Source organism: Papio anubis, chromosome 17 (genome assembly GCF_008728515.1).
Source record: "Papio anubis isolate 15944 chromosome 17, Panubis1.0, whole genome shotgun sequence".
NCBI lineage: Eukaryota > Metazoa > Chordata > Mammalia > Primates > Cercopithecidae > Papio > Papio anubis.
The window spans coordinates 5,046,970-5,065,552 of NC_044992.1; the positions used below are offsets into that span (position 1 = coordinate 5,046,970).

At 48.9% G+C, this 18,583-nt stretch overlaps 1 protein-coding gene and 1 non-coding gene across 20 annotated transcripts in view; both read right to left on the reverse strand.

Moving 5' to 3' along the window:
* Window positions 1-18,583, reverse strand: part of NLRP1 (NLR family pyrin domain containing 1) — a 108,317-nt gene that overhangs the window by 12,707 nt on the left and 77,027 nt on the right. For 6 of the 19 annotated variants that reach the window (XR_004179320.1, XR_004179318.1, XR_004179319.1 and 3 more), the window contains exons 11-15: window positions 18,351-18,510; window positions 15,915-16,138; window positions 10,267-10,529; window positions 9,669-9,800; window positions 6,847-6,988 (exon numbers count right to left, since the gene is read on the reverse strand). Coding sequence is in view for 10 of the 19 variants with exons in the window: in XM_031657310.1 (XP_031513170.1) it covers window positions 6,847-6,988; window positions 9,669-9,800; window positions 10,267-10,529; window positions 15,915-16,138; window positions 18,351-18,510 (921 nt within the window). In the remaining 9 variants the exon portion in view is untranslated. The other 13 variants (XM_031657305.1, XM_031657307.1, XM_031657306.1 and 10 more) reach the window with 11 other exon arrangements.
* LOC116271115 lies at window positions 3,301-3,361 on the reverse strand. The gene has a single exon (XR_004179556.1). It is a non-coding gene; the product is annotated as a U7 small nuclear RNA (small nuclear RNA).

Sequence of the window (18,583 nt, forward strand, 5' to 3'; positions counted from 1 at the left end):
AGATAAATGTCCCTAACCTTCTCTTTTTCTACATATAAAATAACATCTAGGCCAAGCTCAGTGGCTCATGCCTGTAATCCTAGCACTTTGGGAGGCTGAGCTGGGTTCAGACCAGCCTGGGCAACGTGGTGAAACCCCATCTCTACTAAAAATGCAAGAACGAACTGGGTGTGGTGGCATGTACCTGTAGTCCCAGTGATGCAAGATTTTTCTCAACCCTGCTTTGCCAGTTGGAAATTTCTGTGAATGGTGGGGTCTCTGTTTGTTTGTTCCCATCGTCCCACTCCAGCCCATGCCTCCCAGGCTGGCCCATCCCCACCGCCACTTCCCGTTGCATGGGATGGCCGCCTGGTGCTGGTGGAGGACTGGAGGGCTACAGCTTATAGCTCCTTTTGCCCCCTCTGTTTGGTGGGTTACAGGTTGTTGTCCCACCTCCAAGAAGAATGAGGTTATGGTGACAATCGAAGGGTGAGGACGGCAGAGAAGAATTTTATTGAGTGACAAAACAGCTTTCAGCTGAAGATGATGTGAGGGTGGTCTCTTTCTTAATGTGGTTGGGTCCAGGGCTTTTATGGGCTCAGAATGGGGAGTACACTCTGATTGGTTTGTGAGTAAGCAATAAAGGCTAAAACAAAACCACCACTCAAAGGTGGGCATGATAGTGTAAAAAAGCCAATTAAGGAAGGGTAGGTGTATGTAAAATAGGTGAAGGGTGAGGATCAGTCAGAGGAAGGTGTCCCAAACAGGAGGGGAGGTTCTCAATCCAGTCCAAGGATTTACCTGGGACTTGTTGCTAGGCTTTAAACTGTCTTTGGCTTAAAGGTGGGGTTTCGCTGGGGACCTGTCCCTATCTGCCTAGGCATTTTACTGCCTCCTGCTGCTATTACCAGCCATTCAGGAGTCTGAGGCAAGCAGATTACCTGAGCCCAGGAGGTTGAGGCTGCAGTGAGCTGTGATTCTCCTATTGCACTCCATCCTGGGTGACAGAGTAAGACCTTGTCTCAATAAATAAATAAAAATAACATCTGGCAGGGTTAGTGATTATGCTTCTGATAGTGACATGAGGCAGTCAAATGCCTAGGCACATAGGGGTGGGTCCCTGGTGAAACCCCACCTCCAAGCAGAAGACAGTTTAAAGCCTGAAAATGAAGCTACAAGTTAAATCCTCAGACCAGACTGAGAATCTTTCCTCTGATTGATCCCTACCCTTCACCTGTTTTACCATTCACCTTTCCTAATTGGTTTTCTACACTGTCGTGCCCACCTTTCAGTGATGTCTTCACTTAACCTTTTTTGCATACTCACAAACCAATCAGCAGGCACTCCCCATTCTGAGTCCATAAAAAGCCCTGGACCCAGCCACACTGAGAGAAGAAAAAACCACCCCACTGCAGGGGTAGGGGAACCACCCCACCGCACCCTGCATCCCTTCTCCGCCAAGAGCTGTTTCATCAGTCAATAAAGTTCTTCTCCCTTCAACTGGCAGCATATTCTTCTTGGATGCAAGACAAGAGTTCTGGAACTGCCAAACTCAGGTACAAGCTGTAATACAGGTGGGCGGAGCCAGTATGCAAGCCAGACTCAGCCTGGGCAGGCTGAATGGGTGGGATACCACCAGTGGCAGGTATCCTGGCCCAACAAGGCCTAGGTGGGAAGGTGGGGGTGGGAGGCTTTGGGGAGTAGGAGGTTGGTGGGCAAAATGACAGAGAAAATTCCTGCATCACTTCCGCAGTCAATAACCACATGTACTTTGGTGATCACTGATGTACTGTACACCCACACCCTGGTCACTCTGATGTGATTTTGCAGGTACTGAACCCCACCACTTGCATATGAGTAGTGGGCTGAGACACTGCTTTGGAGCAACTGACAACCACTCCTGGGCTTTAAGGCCTCAGTTTATAGTCTTCAGCAAGACTTCTGAATAAACTAGCTTTAATTATTTAAAAGCTTGATTTTTTTTTTTCTTTAGTTCACATGTCCCTGGATCACTCAATGTGTTTTTTTTGGTCCTCCTGGAACAAGATGTTTGAGGTGGGACTAGCCTTTCAGGAGGAGTTATTCTGGAGTCCTTGGGGGTAACCTCACTTCCTTCCTGTGGCCTTCCTTCCATAGGTGGAGTCTCGCTCTGATTGCCCAGCGCTGGAAAGTGCAGTGGCACGATCTCGTGCTCACTGACAAGCATCGCACCTTCAGCTGGGTTCATGCCACTTCTCGGACTGTTCCTCGGGAAGCCTCCCGAGCTAGCTGGGACTCCAGGTGCCCACCACCACACCTAGCTAATTTTTTTTTTTATTTCTCTAGTAGAGATCCAGGGTTTCACCATGTTAGCCAGGATGGATCTCAATCTGCACTATGACCGTGCAGTGTGATGCGCACCTGCCTTGGCCATCCAAGCAACTAGTTTTGGGATTACAGGCGTGAGCCACCGTTCCCAGCCTTGTTTATGCTTCCTCCATAGGCTTATCCTACCTGAGACCAGAGAACAGCCCCTGGATCTTAGGTAAAGAACATTTTTCTCAAAGTGTGGGTGTCCTGCTAGACTCCACTTCCATTACAAGATTGCTGGTTGATACAACTGCCACAGTTAGCAGGAACAGTGCTCATCCCCAGGCAGCTGATCTAGAATTCGTTCACAGTCAGCCACGTTTGTTGAACATGTTTCCAATGTGATATAAGCAAAAAAGTCCATCTGTCCAGAAGGTAGATCGGATCCCCCACGTCCCTTCACCCATGCTTTCTTTCTGTGACCTGACTGAAAATCACAGAATGACTTGACTGCTCTGTGACCCAGCCAGCTGCAGGTTCTTCCCAGCAGGCTGGAACCCAAACCGAGGCCTTGAACATTCTGAGGTGCTGAAAAAGGTATCTCGGTTGTTGTCAAAAACACTGAAGGAAACTGGTTGCAGCCCTGAGCGATTCCTTAAACCCTCCCACAAACTGCATACCTGACCTTCTTGCTGCAGGAATATGTAGGTAGAATCCCTTCTCTCTTGCTGTTAGTCTCAGAGATACACTGCACCCCACTCTCTGTGTCAGTGTCCCTATTCAGTGCTTTGGACGGATTGCTCTGAATTTAGTGCTGCTTTTTTTGGAATCCCAGCCAGCCCCATGTTGGTATGGTTTGAAGTAGTCCCTTGCAGGAATTCCCCAGAGGCTGCTTCTGGGCTGGCTGGACACAATAACAGCTGAAAACTAAATGGAGTATGCAACTTTTTATTCCTTTATTTTCACTTTTTCTTTTTTATGTATTTTTTAATTCTTAAATTTAAAAATAGAAGTAAAAAAATTTTAATTTATAAGGGTTTTCTGGTAAAAATGGAAAGCCTGCTAGGCAAATTCTCAAAGAGCTGTAATACGCCTGTATTTTCTGAATAAACTTCCCTCCACTTTACTGTGTCGGCTTGCTCTTGTAGATCTTCCTGTACAAAGCCAAGAATCCACGTGGTCTCCCACGCTGAACCCCAGTTTTGGGGCTCACCCTGTGACACGGTCAGAGGCAGACGGTTCCGTGTCCCTCCTATTCCTCCTTGCTTCTGGATGGGATCCAGAGGGCTCTAGGCTTGGCTGCTGTGGCCACCAGACGAGGCTCTATGAGGTCTGTGGGGGTCTTGCCAGCTCCAGATGGACGTTCCCTGAGATGCTGTTAGGCCACCTGGACTGGGGCCCCCTGTGGCATCCCTGGCATAGACACATAATGCCCAGCAAAGGCATCATCAGAGTTCCATTACTTTCGTGCTGGAAGGCCAATCAGATGGCAACTTGTTTGCAGAGAAAGAAACTGAGACCCAAAGAAGGGTCAGGCAAAGCCAGGACTCCAGGGCTGCTGTTCATACTTCAGCTGCTGAGTGGCAGGACTCCCTTTTTGCTGCCCTTCTCCCAGAGTTCCATAATGAGGTGAGGATGGGTCTCCTTCAGGGCTTGGTAGAGTTGATCTTTGCACCTCCGGTCCCAGGACTGGCTCAAGCTGAACAGCTTCCGCATCTGGCTGGGCCTGGTGTCCTCAGCCAGCACCCTCTCATACTGCTCCTGGCTCAGCACCTGTCCATACAGTTTGTCCAAGACAGCCTCCACCGATGTCACTCGGGCTATCAGCTGCTCTCGATACTGGTCCACAAAGTGCAGCAACCCCGGGGCATCCAGAGATGAAGGTAATGCTGGCAATGAACAAAGAAGGGCTCCAACCACAGCCTCCATCTCCAATCCCCATCTTCAGCCCTTTCCTCTCTCCTCTCTGCATCCCTCGCTTCCTTCTGCCTCCAGAAATGCACTTCTGCCCTCCCTCATGCCAGCATCTAGCCTGGCATTCTGCCAGAGTGGGGATCGGGAGTGGAGTTCCTGCTGGGCGCATTGGAGGCTGTCAGATAAGGAGTTCTAGGGTCTCTGTGGATAGGACAAAAGGGTATGGGGAGGGACCATGCACCGCTCTCCAGGGCCTGACCCCTTGTGAGGTCTGCAATGATGAGTCCCTTCCTTTCTCTCTTCCCTTCCCCCAAGAACCAGACAGTACCCCAGAACTGCCACTGCCTCCTGTGGTCTCTGAGAGTTGTTACTGACCTATGGGGGCTGGAGGGACCAGAGTAGCTGCAGGTGTGAGATCTCCTGGACAAACACAGAGATGAAGATGATCTGAAACAGTGCTAAGTTATTAACACACACAGTACACCTCCAGGCTCCCACTCACTTCTGAGATTCTTCGATTTAGAAAAAAGTCACAGACAAATTCTGGTAGAATCTGGAGTAAGAGCTGGAAAGGTCCTTACAGGTTATCTAGGTGAATCCCTTCCTTATACATATGGGGAAACTGAGGCCCAGAAGCTGTGATCATACAGTAATAGAGAGAAGGCATCTAAATGAGCAATAGCAATTTCTCCTACAACATCCCAGACTTGGTTTTAATCCCGTGTTGGCCTGAACTGTATCCCTGGTGAACTAACCAAACCCCTTGCTAGATAGCTTGAACTATTTAGCACCTCCTTGTTCTGAGCAGAAATCTACTTCCTTGTTCTTGTTTAGCCTTCTAGACTGGCACCAACCAAAGGTGTATGTTCTGGAATTGGATGTCAGAATCTAGAATCAAGATCAAGCAATCTTAGGACATGAGAATAACAAATGAATTTTAACAGAAAAGACAGACAACAACAAAAATGAAGGGACTTAAAAATTGCTTTGCAAAGGAGAGAAAGGGGAAGTTCCCAGCAGCTCATATGCACAAGGTCTGAGAGGCTGAGCAGGCTCCAAGTTCAGTGTGATCTCACAGTTCAGGGAGGTGGGCACAGGGGAGGGAGCTGAGGCTGTGGTACCAGGAGCACAGGATCCATGTGGGTGGAGAAAGGAGGGTGTTTCGCATCCTCTCTGCTGACTGGACAGTCCAGGGGTCAATTCTGACTCATTCCCACACTGGAGCATCTGCCGAGGGAGGTGACTGGATGGCAAAGAATTTACAAACCAAAATAGCAGAGGAACGATGGAAGGAGCTGAGATGTGCAACTTGTATAACAAGAGTCATCAGGAAGGCTATGACCACAGTCTTCCAGAATCTAAATGGCTTTCTCATGGGGAAGGAGATACACTTTTTCTATGAGTTCCAAGGGACAGAATTAAGACTGGTAAGAGGCAGAGATTGGCTTAACATGAGGAAAAAGATAATATTGCTACGATTTGTTAAGGATTACTGCATGAGGAATGTATAGACATCGCTTTATTTAATCTTTCCAACATTCCTACAAATTAGTCATTATGATCCTCTTTTTACAGACGAGGGACTCAAATGAATTAAGTAATTTTCCCAAGGTCACTCAGCAAGTAAGTGCTGGAGTGGGATTTGAATCCAGGTCTGAAGCTGGGGCTGGTTAGTTCTCCATCTGTGTTTGCACCCAAGCCAGGACTCAGTAAAGCCCATCCTCTTTCCACTACACTGTGAAGCCAGCTTGTTGCAGCTCAGGAGGTAGACTCACCATTTTTTGACAGCTGACTAGGGATGGTTGTCCTAGAAGGACCGTTTGGAGGGTTTGGGTTCTTAGAGTGTTGGTACTAGACTAAGAGTCCATACGTTTTCTCTATCCCAGAAAATGTATTATTTGATTTCCTCTTGTCTACCTCAAAAACACTGAGCGATACAGGGAGAGTATCTGAAATTGCCAAATCGGCTTAACCCATACAACCATATGACTATCTAGGTCTTATTCTTCCACCTCACATCCAAACTACCATGAGAAACTTAGTGAAAAGCTTTGTGGATGTCGACATCTGTTAATTCAAGGGCACTGTGAAGACACCATTGTACCTGGAGACAGCATACATTTTAGAGGGTCAGATTGACTCAGGTTTAAATTCTAGTCGTAACAACTGTTATGTAACTTGAGAAAGCCACCTACCTCCTACCTCCTGTGGGCTATTTCTTCTCATCAGTAAATTGTGATAATGCACACGCCCTCCTCCACCCCCACCCCCATCCCCCACACACAGACTTTCTATCACTGACTTTCTTCTTCTTTTTTTTTTTTTGGAACGGAGTCTCCCTTTTTGTCCAGGTTGGAGTGCAGTGGAGCGATCTCGGCTCATTGCAACCTCCGCCTCCCGGGTTCAAGTGATTCTTGTGCCTCAGCCTCCTGAGTAGCTGGGACTACAGGCACACGCTACCACGTCCAGCTAATTTTTGTATTTTTGGTAGAGACAGGGTTTCACCATATTGGCCAGGCTGATCTTGAACTCCTGACCTTGTGATCTGCCCACCTCAACCTCCCAAAGTTCTGGGATTACAGGCGTGAGCCACCGTGCCCAGCTCCTTCATTGATTTTCTTTCTCCTCCCACCTCTGAGTTCTGTGGACTTGTCCTGGTTTTACCTGGTTTCACCAAGGCCTCCCACACCAGAGTCTCATCTTTCTTGTCTTTCATTTGCAGCCTGATCCCTGATCCCAAGTGGCCAACGTAGAACTCCGAGAACAGCTGGGCTTCTCCAGGGCTTCGATAGCAGAGCTCCAGTTCCTGAAGAGGCAAAGAGTTTAGTTGCCACCCTGTTCATCTTGCATGGAAGGTTTTTCCCCACCTGACATCTTCTTGGCTCTGCTTGGTTCCACAGGGACACTCCAATGATCCCTGTACTGAAATCAACTACCACCTTCAGAAACTGCTCTTTTCCCAATTTTCCACAGAAGGATGACGACACAACTGAGCACCTCAAGGGTAAGTCAGGGCTCGTCCTTAAACGTAGTGCTCATAATCCTAAGCCAGATCCTTCTTGCTTCACCTCCCCCATCTTGAATTCAAACCCTCATTTCTCCAGCCCAAAGCCTGTCTTCCCAATGGATCCCAAACTCCACCCACTTTCAATTGACAAAAATTTATATCCATCCCTTTTCCTAAATCCCAGCTAAGACAGAACTCTTGATTCCCCACTGTCTTCCAAACATGCTCCCTTTCCAGTTTCCCCAAACTCAGTAAAGGACAGGACCATCCACTGAGCATGCAGGCTCCAAACTTGGAATCATGCTTAACTCCTTCCCTACACAGGCCATCCAGCAGGTCCTGTTGGCTTTACCTTCAAAATCAACCCTGAATTCATACACTTTTCTCCATCTCCCTCACTACCTTCCTTGTCAAGTGACCTTCAACTGTAACTTGCAGTATTGCAACAGCCTTTTTCTTTTTTGTTTTGTCTTTTTTTCTTTTCTTTTCTTTTCTTTTTTTTTTTAAGAGAGATGGGGTTTTTCCATGTTGCCCAGGCTGGACTTGAACTCCTGGGCTCAAGTGCCTCAGCCCCCTGAGTAGCTGGGACTACACGCGTGCGCCACCATACCCATCTTATTTTTTCATTTTTCATAGAGATGAGGACTCCCTACATGGCCCAGGCTCATCTTGAGCTCTTGGCCTCAAGCGATTCTCCCACCACGGCCTCTCAAAGTGTTGGAATATAGGCGTGAGTCACTATACCCAACCACAACAGAATTTTTTTCTTTTTCTTTCTTTTTTTTTGAGACAGGGTCTTGCACTGTTGACCAGGCTGGAGTGCAGCGGCACGATCTCAGCTCACTGCAACCTCCGCCTCCTGGGTTCAAGCAATTCTCCTGCCTCACCTTCCCAAGTAGCAGGGTTTACATGTGCCCACCACCACGCCTGGCTAATTTTTATATTTTTAGTAGAGACTGGGTTTTGTCATCTTGGCTAGGCTGGTCTGGAACTCCTGATCTCAGGTGATCTGCCCACCTCAACCTCCCATAGTGCTGGCATTACAGGCATGAGCCACCACGTCTGGCCTTTTTTTTTTGGACAGAGTTTCGCTCTTGTAGCCCATGCTGGAGTGCAGTGGGGCGATGTTGCCTCACTGCAACCTCTGCCTCCTGGGTTCAAGCAATTCTTCTGCCTCACCCTCCCGAGTAGCTGGGATTAGAGGCGCCTGTCACCATGCCCCGCTACTTTTATGTATTTTTAGTAGACGGGGTTTTACTGTGTTAGCCAGGATGGTCTTGATCTCCTGACTTCGTGATCTGCCCGTCTCAGCCTCCCAAAGTGCTGGGATTACAGGTGTGAGCCACTGAGCCACTGCACCTGGCCCATAACGGCCTTTTGACTTGTCTCTCTGCTTTCACTCTTGCCTGCTTATCATTCATTCTCACCCAGCAGCCAGAGGCATCTTTATGAAAGTAAACCAGGTCTTGTTTTTTTTTTTTTTTTGAGACAGAGTCTTGCTCTGTCACCTAGGCTGGAGTACAGTGGTGCAGCCTCGGCTCACTGCAACCTCTGCCTCCTGGGTTCAAGCGATTCTCCTGCCTCAGCCCCCTGAGTAGCTGGTATTACAGGCATACACCACCACACCCAGCTAATTTTTGTATTTTTAATAGAGACAGGGTTTCACCATGTTGGCCAGGCTGGTCTCGAACTCCTGACCTCAAGTGATCCGCCCGCCTCGGTACCCAAGGTGCTGGGATTACAGGGGTGAGCCACTGCGCCCGGCTGCAAATCAGGTCTTGTATTAGCATGTTTATGACCCTCAAGAGCTTGCCATTGCACTTAGAACAAAGTGCAAACTGCACACCAGGGCCAATAGGGCAGATGAGGCCTGGAAGACCCTGCCTCTAATCTGACTCATCACTTGCTATACTGACCTCTTTCTTGTCATCTGGAGGTGTCAAGCTTGCTCCCACCTCTACGCCTCTGCACACATTCCTTCTGCCTGAAATGTTCCTCCACAAATCTCCATGTGGCCTGAACCAACACCCAATCTAAAGAAAATCTTTGTTTCCTTAGATCTTCCTCAAATGTAACCAAGGCCCAAATCCTACAGCAGATTCTTTCTAACACCCTTTCCTGAGACACCCTATGGTTCCCCATAATATGTGTTCTGCCACTGCAATGAGTAATAAACCCAGTGTGTTCGACTACAGGTTTGTTCCTGGTGGTCTGGACTAGAGGACATTGATGACCTATAGCTCAAACACTTCCCAGTGTCCCCAAGTCAAACCCCATCATCCTTCTCATCCTGCATATGATCCTCCCTTCTCCGAACTTTCTTTCTCCCAGTCTTGGAAGCATTCCCACTTTCCCTAAATCCCACTTTCTGTTCCACCTTGATTTATCCCGTCCCTGGGAAAGCTCTGAGACCTGCCCCACAGGCATTCCCAGGTAGGACTTCTGTTCGCAGTGAAGAGGCTGACGCTGAGCTGCTCACCTTGGGGAGTATCTCCAGCATCCCTGAACCAGACCCAGACACGGTGTAACGACAGCCCATATAAAGTGGGGTCAGCGGGGGTGGCTTGTGGATTCGCACAAACTGGAATTTCGTTTCTTCATCATCTATGGCCTACGGAACATAGGCAACAATGATTAAGGGAGGCTTCTGCCCCGTGGAATGTGGTCTGAATGGGGGGGATGGTGCATCTGTGTGTTTGCGTGGACAGAGTGGGACTCTATCACCCCTGCCTCCCTCCCCGCATGCACTGCTACACAGGGAGCCCTCACTTGGTCTTTGTTATTCTCAGGATGGGAATAGGGTTATTGTTAGAGAAGTTAGAATGGGGAAAGGCTACAGTTTTAGGCATGGGAGCCTCCAATCCTTTGATTCCTGGACAGGGGCTGCAAGAAACTGTCCAAAGATGGGAGATGAGTCCATGATTGAGAAGGGACGAATTGTCCACCCACTTCAAGGTTCTCCTGTACAAGAGGCCCATCCTTAGTCCCAGTTAAAGGCCCTCTAGGGGGCTCTCTGGCTGCATTTTGTGTTTACCGTCAACCCACTGTGGCCCAGCCTTTCTGGCTCTTAGTGTCACCTTCCGAATGGAGCAGTCACTTGGGATCAGGTAGAGGTGGAAGGTGACTTCCTCAGGATGGAGGCGGTGGTAAAGCAACACCAGGGAGTTGACGGGAAAGAAGCGCAGGGTACTATGGATCACTTTCAGGAGGACTCCCAAGGGGGAGAAGCTGGGGTTTTCCAGAATGATGTGATGCAGCTCCACCCTGGCTGGCTTCTCCAGGAGCATCCCCTCCTCTTTAAAGTGGGCCACTTGGAACAGGGACGTGTCCACATGGCCCCCTGTCAAAGAATGGATTCAAGAGGCACAGGTTTATTTTTCTTTATTTTGTTGAGACAGAGTTTCCCTCTTGTCGCCCAGGCTGCAGTGCAATGGAGCAATCTCAGCTCACTGCAACCTCCGCCTCCCGGGTTCAAGCCATTCTCCTGCCTCAGCCTCCCGAGTAGCTGGGATTACAGACACGCGCCACCACACCCGGCTAATTTTTGTATTTTTAGTAGAGACGGGGTTTCACTATGTTGACCAGGCTGGTGTTGAACTCCTGACCTCAGGTGATCCGCCTGCCTCGGCCTCCCAAAGTGCTGGGATTACAGGTGTGAGCCACTGCGTCCAGCCTAAGAGGCACAGATTTAGTGTTGTTACTGAGTCAGGATTTGCTGGTAGGGTAGGATCCCAGGGCTTAGGCTCAGGTACCTTCTTGGGGGAGCCCAGTGCTTATGGTCTTGAATATGTGTGTCCCCCTACAATTCATATGTTGAAAGTCTAACCCCCAAGGTGACGGTATTAAGAGGTGAAGCTTTTATGGGAGGTGATCAGGTCATGGGGGTGGAATTCTCATGAATGGGATTAGTGCTCTTATATAAGAGACTCAAGGGAGCCTGCTTGCCCCTTCCACCCTGTGAGGACACAGCTAGCAGGCTCCATCTATGAGGAAGAGGGCTCTCACCAACACACCACATCTGCGGGCGCCTTGATCTTGGACTTACCAGGCTCCAGAACTGTGAGAAACAGATTTCTGTTATTTATAAGCTACCTAGTTTATGGTATTTTGCTATAGCAGCCTGAACAGGCTGAGACACCCAGCAGGGGGAAGAGGGGCATTTCTAGGCCTGGGGTCTTCGGAGGCTGTGGGAAATTGTGCCACTAGGCGGGAGCACTTAGGATTGCTGAACTCCTCAGTGGGAGCTCAAGGATCACCCTTGAGCCAAACTTATACACAAACCCAGCCCCTGGCCCGGGAGCTGGGAAAGATAGAGAACCTTTAGTTGCCTGTGCTGGTGTGGATTCTCCATGAGAGTGACGCTGGCAGGTTTGACTGGGCAGGTAGAAAAAAAGGAGGAGGAAGGGGCAGTGGGAAAATGGAGTGACCAAGGTGTTTGGCCACTCACCATTCAAACTCTTCTTTTTAGGAAGAGCCTCCTCCTCCCCACTGCGTGGGTCTTGGCAGGAGGCAAGCCGAGCCCCCCACTCAGGATGCTGCTACTCCCTAGCGTCAATGACACAAATGTGTCACCAATACTTGACTAAGTGGTTGTCCCTAACTGGGACCTCAAGTCTAGAGCGGTAAAACACAGATGCAGAGAGAGAGAATTTTGGCAGTAGCAGTTGGGTGAAGAGTCCAGTGGGAGGCAGGTGTCGTGGTGCACACTCATAATTCCAGCTACTTAGGAGGCTGAGGTGGGTGGATCACTTGAACCCAGGAGTTTAAGGTTGCAGTGAGCTAAGATTGTGCTGCGGCATTCTAGCCTGGGTGACAGAGTGAGACCCTGTCTCAAAAAAAAAAAAAAAAAAAAAAAGGAAAAAAGAAAGTAAGTAAAAGAGTCCAGTCGCTCCTGGGCAGGAGGGTCCTACAGTAGCTGTGTCTGCAGCCTGTCTCCATATTTTCTTGATGTGACCTTGGCCCTGCCCTTGGTTTCTCTGAGTCACTGGGCCACTATTTCCTTTCCCCAGCTAAGATTTGTTGCTAAGTCTATGAGTTAGTCAATAACCTTTCAGTGTATCCCTTTTCTGCTTAAATCAGCCAGAATTGGTATCTTTGATTGCAGCCTCTGACCAGCGCCAGCACCTTGAAGTTATAAGAGACCTTGAGGGATGAACACTGGTAATGGGAGAGACACAGGCCTAGCGATCAGGAGTCCCAGCTCCATCCCTGCATTGCCTGGTAACTGCTGCAATGCAAGTGGTTTCTGGGCAATAAGGCATCCAGCAAGCTGGACAAGGCCCTTAGTCAGATGTCAATCCCAGAATCATGAAGACCCTTACTTAAGTTTTCTCATTTAACTGCATTTTTGGGATGAAAATAAAGTCACAGTGGTATCTATCATCTGAAAAAATGAGGAAGAATTCACCTATGAATCTTACCAATCAAACAATACAACTGTTCTTTTTTTCTTTTTGAGACACAGTCTAGCTCTGTCACCGAGGCCGGAGTGCAGTGGTGTGATCTTGGCTCACCACAGCCTCCACCTCCTGGGTTCAAGTGATTCTCATGCCTCAGCCTCCTGAGTAGCTGGGACTACAGGCATGCACCACTGCGCCTGGCTTTTTAGTAGAGACGGGGTTTCACCATGCTGGCCAGGCTGGTCTTGAACTCCTGACCTTAGGTGATCCGCCTGCCTCGGCTTCCCAAAGTGCTGGGATTACAGGCGTGAGCCACCGCGCCCGGCCACAGTATAACCATTCTTAGCATGGGACACCTGCATCCCAGTCTTTCTCTACAGCAACACCTTTTCCTATTTTTATCATAGTCTATGACGCTTTGTCTCTTGTTTCCCGTGGCAGTTTAACTTGTTGCAAGGACGTTGGACCTTTTAATTACCACAGCCTATGATCCCTGCTAGTGGATGCACCACCCTGTGATTCAGCCTCTGTTTCTCATTTCAGTGTTGAGTTTGCTTCCAACTTTTCACTATGATGAACAGCACTGCAATGCACATATTCTGCAGGAAGCTGCTATTTCCCTTGTGTTACTGCCTTGAAATCAATCAGTACCAAGGGATGAGGAAAGCGTGTGAGGCGGCAGGACCTCCTTCACCCCGCAGTTGCTTCTCCAAGAGGTGATGCTGGTTTGCATCGCCATCACTGGCACTAGATGGATGGTCTCACCCTGACCTCCAAACCTTGGGACGTCCTCACATGTCAGCTGAGGGAACCGAAATCCTGGGAAGAAAGTGCTTTTTCCAGGGTCACACAACCGGCCATGGACTCTGACCACAGTCTGTGGCACTAACAGATGCTCGGTGCCACTTGAATTTTCGCTGAATTCCAGAAGGTGCTGGGTGTCTCCAACTTACCTTCTTGCTAGGGTGACCAACTGTCCATGCTTGCCCAGGACCGACAGGGCTCCTGGGGGTGCAGGACTGTCAGTGTTAAGATGAGCTGGTCACCCCCCTTTTGTACATATTGCCCTTTCCATAGATGGTGGTAGTCACCTCATCCAAACCTGACAGCATACTTGTGCTGATAGATCAGAGAGAGAAGGGAAGCAATGGGGGAGACTGTGGTCTGAAGGAGATGAAGGTTGAGTGTTGACTGGGGCAAGTGTCACTGGCAGAAGGACCTACCTGGAGCTGCCTTTGGCTGGTTGCACTAGAAAAATCTAGAAAATGCTATCGTGAGGGAGGCATGTTTCTGTGGGTCAGGGGTCCAGGGCTTTGCATCTGCTCATTACACAAAAGCGTATTGAGTATGGACAATGTGCCAGGCCCTGTGGATGCAGCTGTGAACAGGAAAGACATGGGGACAGCAATTCCAGAGCTTGTGGCCCAGTGGGGAATACAGGCAGCAAATAGAACAATGGACCAAAGCATCACAAGTGCTCCGCCAACGGCAGCCCATCAGCTCCTTCCTCCTTTCCCAGCCGCATGCCCACTGTTTGCCTTGGGACATTGCTGCTCCTGCTGCCCAGGAGCCTGGGGACTCTCCCTCCTTTAGATGCTGCCCTTGGGCCTGTGACCTGATGTCTAGCCGTGCCCTCCCTGCTAAGTGTGTGGTCAGCACCGTCCAGGCTCAGGTGAGGGGCACAGTGGCTCTCCCGCTCAAGCAGGGACAGTGGGACCCACATCACATGAAAGTGGGACACTAGAGGGTTGTCTAGCAGAGCAGCTAAATGATACGGACCGCCTGGCTTTGACTCCCAGCAAGGGCTCTTACTGACTGTGGGACTCTGAGAAGATTACTTGCCCTCTCTGTGCATCATCTGTAAAGTAGGGCTGATAACAGCATCCCCCTCTCGGTGTCACTGTGCAGATTGACTGGGTTTGTGTCTACAAAGCCCTGGGATAATAAGGGCCACTTGCTCGTATTACAGATAAAACGCAGCTTGACCAATCTATCCACCTGGCTGTGGTGCTTCTTTCTGTTTCTTCCTCAAACAACTTGGCCCAGTCCTCTTGGTAACTTGGGGTCTGGGAAGAAAATGCTACTAAATTGTTTTTTTTTTTTTTTTTTTTTTTTGAGACGGAGTCTAGGTCTGTCGCCCAGGCTGGAGTGCAGTGGTGCGATATCTGCTCACTGCAAGCTCCGCCTCCCGGGTTCATGCCATTCTCCTGCCTCAGCCTCCGGAGTAGCTGGGACTACAGGCGCCCGCCATCACGCCCAGCTAGTTTTTTGTATTTTTAGTAGAGACGGGGTTTCACCGTGTTAGATAGGATGGTCTCAATCTCCTGACCTTGTGATCTGCCCGCCTTGGCCTCCCGAAGTGCTGGGATTACAGGTATGAGCCACCATGCCTGGCTTTTTTTTTTTTTTTTTTTGAGATGCAGTCTCTTTTTCTTTTTTAGACAGAGTCTTGCTCTGTCACCCAGGCTGGAGTGCAGTGCATGATCATGACTCACTGTAGCCTTGACCTTCCGGGCTCAAGTGCTCCTCCCACCCCAGCCTCCTGAGTAGCTGGAACTACAGGTGTACACCACCATGCCTAGCTAATTCTTTAATTTTTTTTGCTTTTTTTTTTTAGAGATGGGGTCTCACTATGTTGCCCAGGCTGGTCTCAGACTCCTGGGCTCAAGTCATCCTCCTGCTTCTGCGTCCCAAAGTGTCGGGATTACAGGTGTGAGCCACTGCACCCGGCCACTAAGGTGTTTGAATATCCATTTTGCTGAATCTGAGTGCTGGGACTCTGTATCGTTATACTATTCAGTAAGTGTTGGTTCCAGGAAGCCAACAGTTTTGAGGCCTGAGGGATATCACTGTGGTTTCCAGCCATGTCATCTGGTTGAACTCCTGAGTGGGTAGGCAGGGGGAGGGGGTGAGAATGGGGAGAGACCCCACTCAGGTGGCTGTGGGAAGTGTTCGTGTTCCCACGGGCAGCACAGAGAGGAGCAAGGGTGACAAAACTGAGGGAACTCACTTCCTCTTGGAGGAAGGGTTGTGTGGAGAGCAGAGGTCTGTGTGTGCTGAAGGAGATGGGTGGGTGGGGGAACGAAGGACCCGAAGGACAAGGCCAGCTTCATGGGCGTTTGGCCTGTACAGTCACACAGATGTGTTTCAAAAAGATATGTCCAGACAAGAGTGGAATGCGGGAAAATCTTGCTCCCCATCTCCATAACCCCCCCTCGGCCCCTCAAAGGAAGCCACAACACCCTCTCCCAGGAGATCATCATTCTATACTCCCTTTCAGCCCATAATTACCACCACCTTCCTCCCTATCCTTCCCTCTTGTTTACCTTGGAGAGCCACAAAGTGAGGGAGGTGCACAGCTTCCACGGCTCCGGGCTCAGCCTTGATGTCCAACAGAGGCCCTGCCACCATCCAGCTGTGCTGTGGGTTGATCTCACCCAGGAACTGGTCCCACACACAGAATTCAATCTCAGTGGTCACCGCTTCTCTCACCACAAAGCAGAGACCCGTGTTGGGCCAGCGGTAGGAGCCAGCTACAGGGAAGTGAACTCTGGGAAGAAGAGGGAGAAGCAGACACTTACTGCATGAACTCACTGAGCACATGCTGGATGCCAGACCCCATGCAGGGGCTTGCGGATACGGTACAGGGGCTTCAAGCCCAGACTTTAGAATCAGATGGACTTGCAGTTTAGTCCTGGCTCTTCTGCTCTTGACTGTGGATCCCTGAGCAAGTCATTTAACCTTCCTGTTTTTGGTTTCCTCATCTGTCCCATCTCCTAGTTGTGAGAAAAAGTGACTCAATGCATGCTCACAGCTTAGTACACGCCTGGGAGCAGTGAACTATTTCTACTATGTTGATGATGGCAATGATGGTGATGATGAAATAACAAGTGTTTGTTTATGTAAAGGGCCTATTTACCAATAATTAATAACAATATATGTGCTAAGATTTCTATCTATATCTATTATCTATTTCTATCTGTCTATATCTATCTCTATCATCTCTATCATCTATCTCTCTCTACCTATCTCTATCTATCTCTATCTCTATCTACCTCTATCTCTATCTCTATCTATCTCTATCTCTATATCTATCTATCTATCTCTACATCTATCTATCTAATTTATATCTCTATCTATCTATCTCCATCTATCTAACTGTCTATCTCTATCTATCTATCTATATGTCTCTCTCTTTGGAAATATGGTCTCACTCTGTTGCCCAGGCTGGAGCACAGTGGCCTGATCTTGGCTCACTGCAACCTGGAAATCCCTGGCTTAGGCGACTCTCCCACCTCAGCTCCCTGAGTAGCTAGGACTACAGGCACAAGTCACCATGCCCAGCTAATTTTTTTGGTCATTTTTGTAGACACAAGGTTTTGCCATGTTGTCCAGGCTGGCCTTGAACTCCTGGACTCAAGTGATCCTCCTGCCTTGGTCTCTTAAAGTGCTGGGATTATAGGCATGAGCCACTGTGCCTGGCCATATGTGCTAATATTAATGCTAAACCCTCAGAATTGGAAACAACACGTTTATAGAGATCAGAAGTGATTTTCCCAAGGCTCCTCATGTGGGTTAATAGTGGGTCCCGGGATGCCCCAGCTTCTGTAGGTGTGAGCTGGGAGTGATGCTGTCTCCTGGTTGAGATGATGTCTGTGGCAGTGTTTGGTAAGTGGTAACATGTTATATAAGAGATAATGAGTATGACTATAGACAATTACTACTAGTGCAACTGTAAGCCCTGGGAGGGCAGGGCTGCCATATTCATCTTAGGGTTCCCAGCTACTAGTACAGTCCTTAGCTCATTAGCAGCTGTTAATAAAACAGGAGCATACAGATTAAGAGAGTTGGTGAGATTTAAGAAACATAACAAACAAAATACAATGAGTGGACCTTGTTTGGATCCTGATAAGAACACACCAACTGGCCAGGTGCGGTGGCTCACACCTGTAATCCCAGCACTTTGGGAGGCTGAGGAGGGTGGATTGTCTGAGGTCAGGAGTTCGAGACCAGCCTGTCCAATATGGTGAAACCTCGTCTCTACTAAAAATACAAAAATTTTTATTTTTCACACGTGGTGGCATGTGACTGTAGTCCCAGCTACTAGAGAGGCTGAGGTGGAGACTCACTTGAACCTGGGAGGTGGAGGTTGTAGTGAGCCAGGATTGTGCCACTGCACTCCAGACTGGGCGACAGAGCGAGACTCCATCTCAAGACCAAACCAAACCAAACCACCAACTTTAAGAACACGTTTTAGACAATTGAGCAATTCGAATATGGATTGGGGATTACATGAAAGATTTATTATCAGATTTGTGAGATGTGATATTGGCATGGTAGTTATGTTATGGAAGAAAAGGTTTTTATTTTTGTTTTTTGAGATGTGTAATGAAATATTTAAGGGTAAAATCACCTGACATCTTGGATTTAAAATATTGTAACAATAACAAAGTGGGGGAAAGTGAACAGCTGAAATGAATTTGGCAAAACAGTGGCTGAAGCTGGGTAATGGGTACATGGAAGCTCCTTGTACTCTCTATTTTTGTGTATATTAGACAATTTTAAGTTTCATAAGAAAACAACTTTTTCCATCATGAAAAGCACACACCCGGTGTTTCAGCCCTGTCTCTGCCTGTTGTCTGGGCAAGAGGAGGGGACCCAGTGGCGAGTATGGGTTGAGGGGAACTGTCTGTCTGTGGGGACCCAGCATGGGCAGTGGGGTGGGGGAGGCCAGCCTGGGACCAGCAGAGCCCCTCACTCACCGGTACAGGCTCCTTTCTTTATCAACTACCTCAGTAGCCACAGGCCCCGTGGGGCCCCAGAAGTCATCGTCAGTCCCCAAAGGCGTATCCTGGTCCCCTAGAGAGGCAGGTGAAGGCAGGCACAAGGGTTCCACCTGTTCTACCTCTGGGGAGCTTCCCTCTGAAACAGCAAGGCAGCGGTCAGCTCCAGATTCTCTCACCTGGCCTCCCCCAGCCCCTATGGTTATACTGTA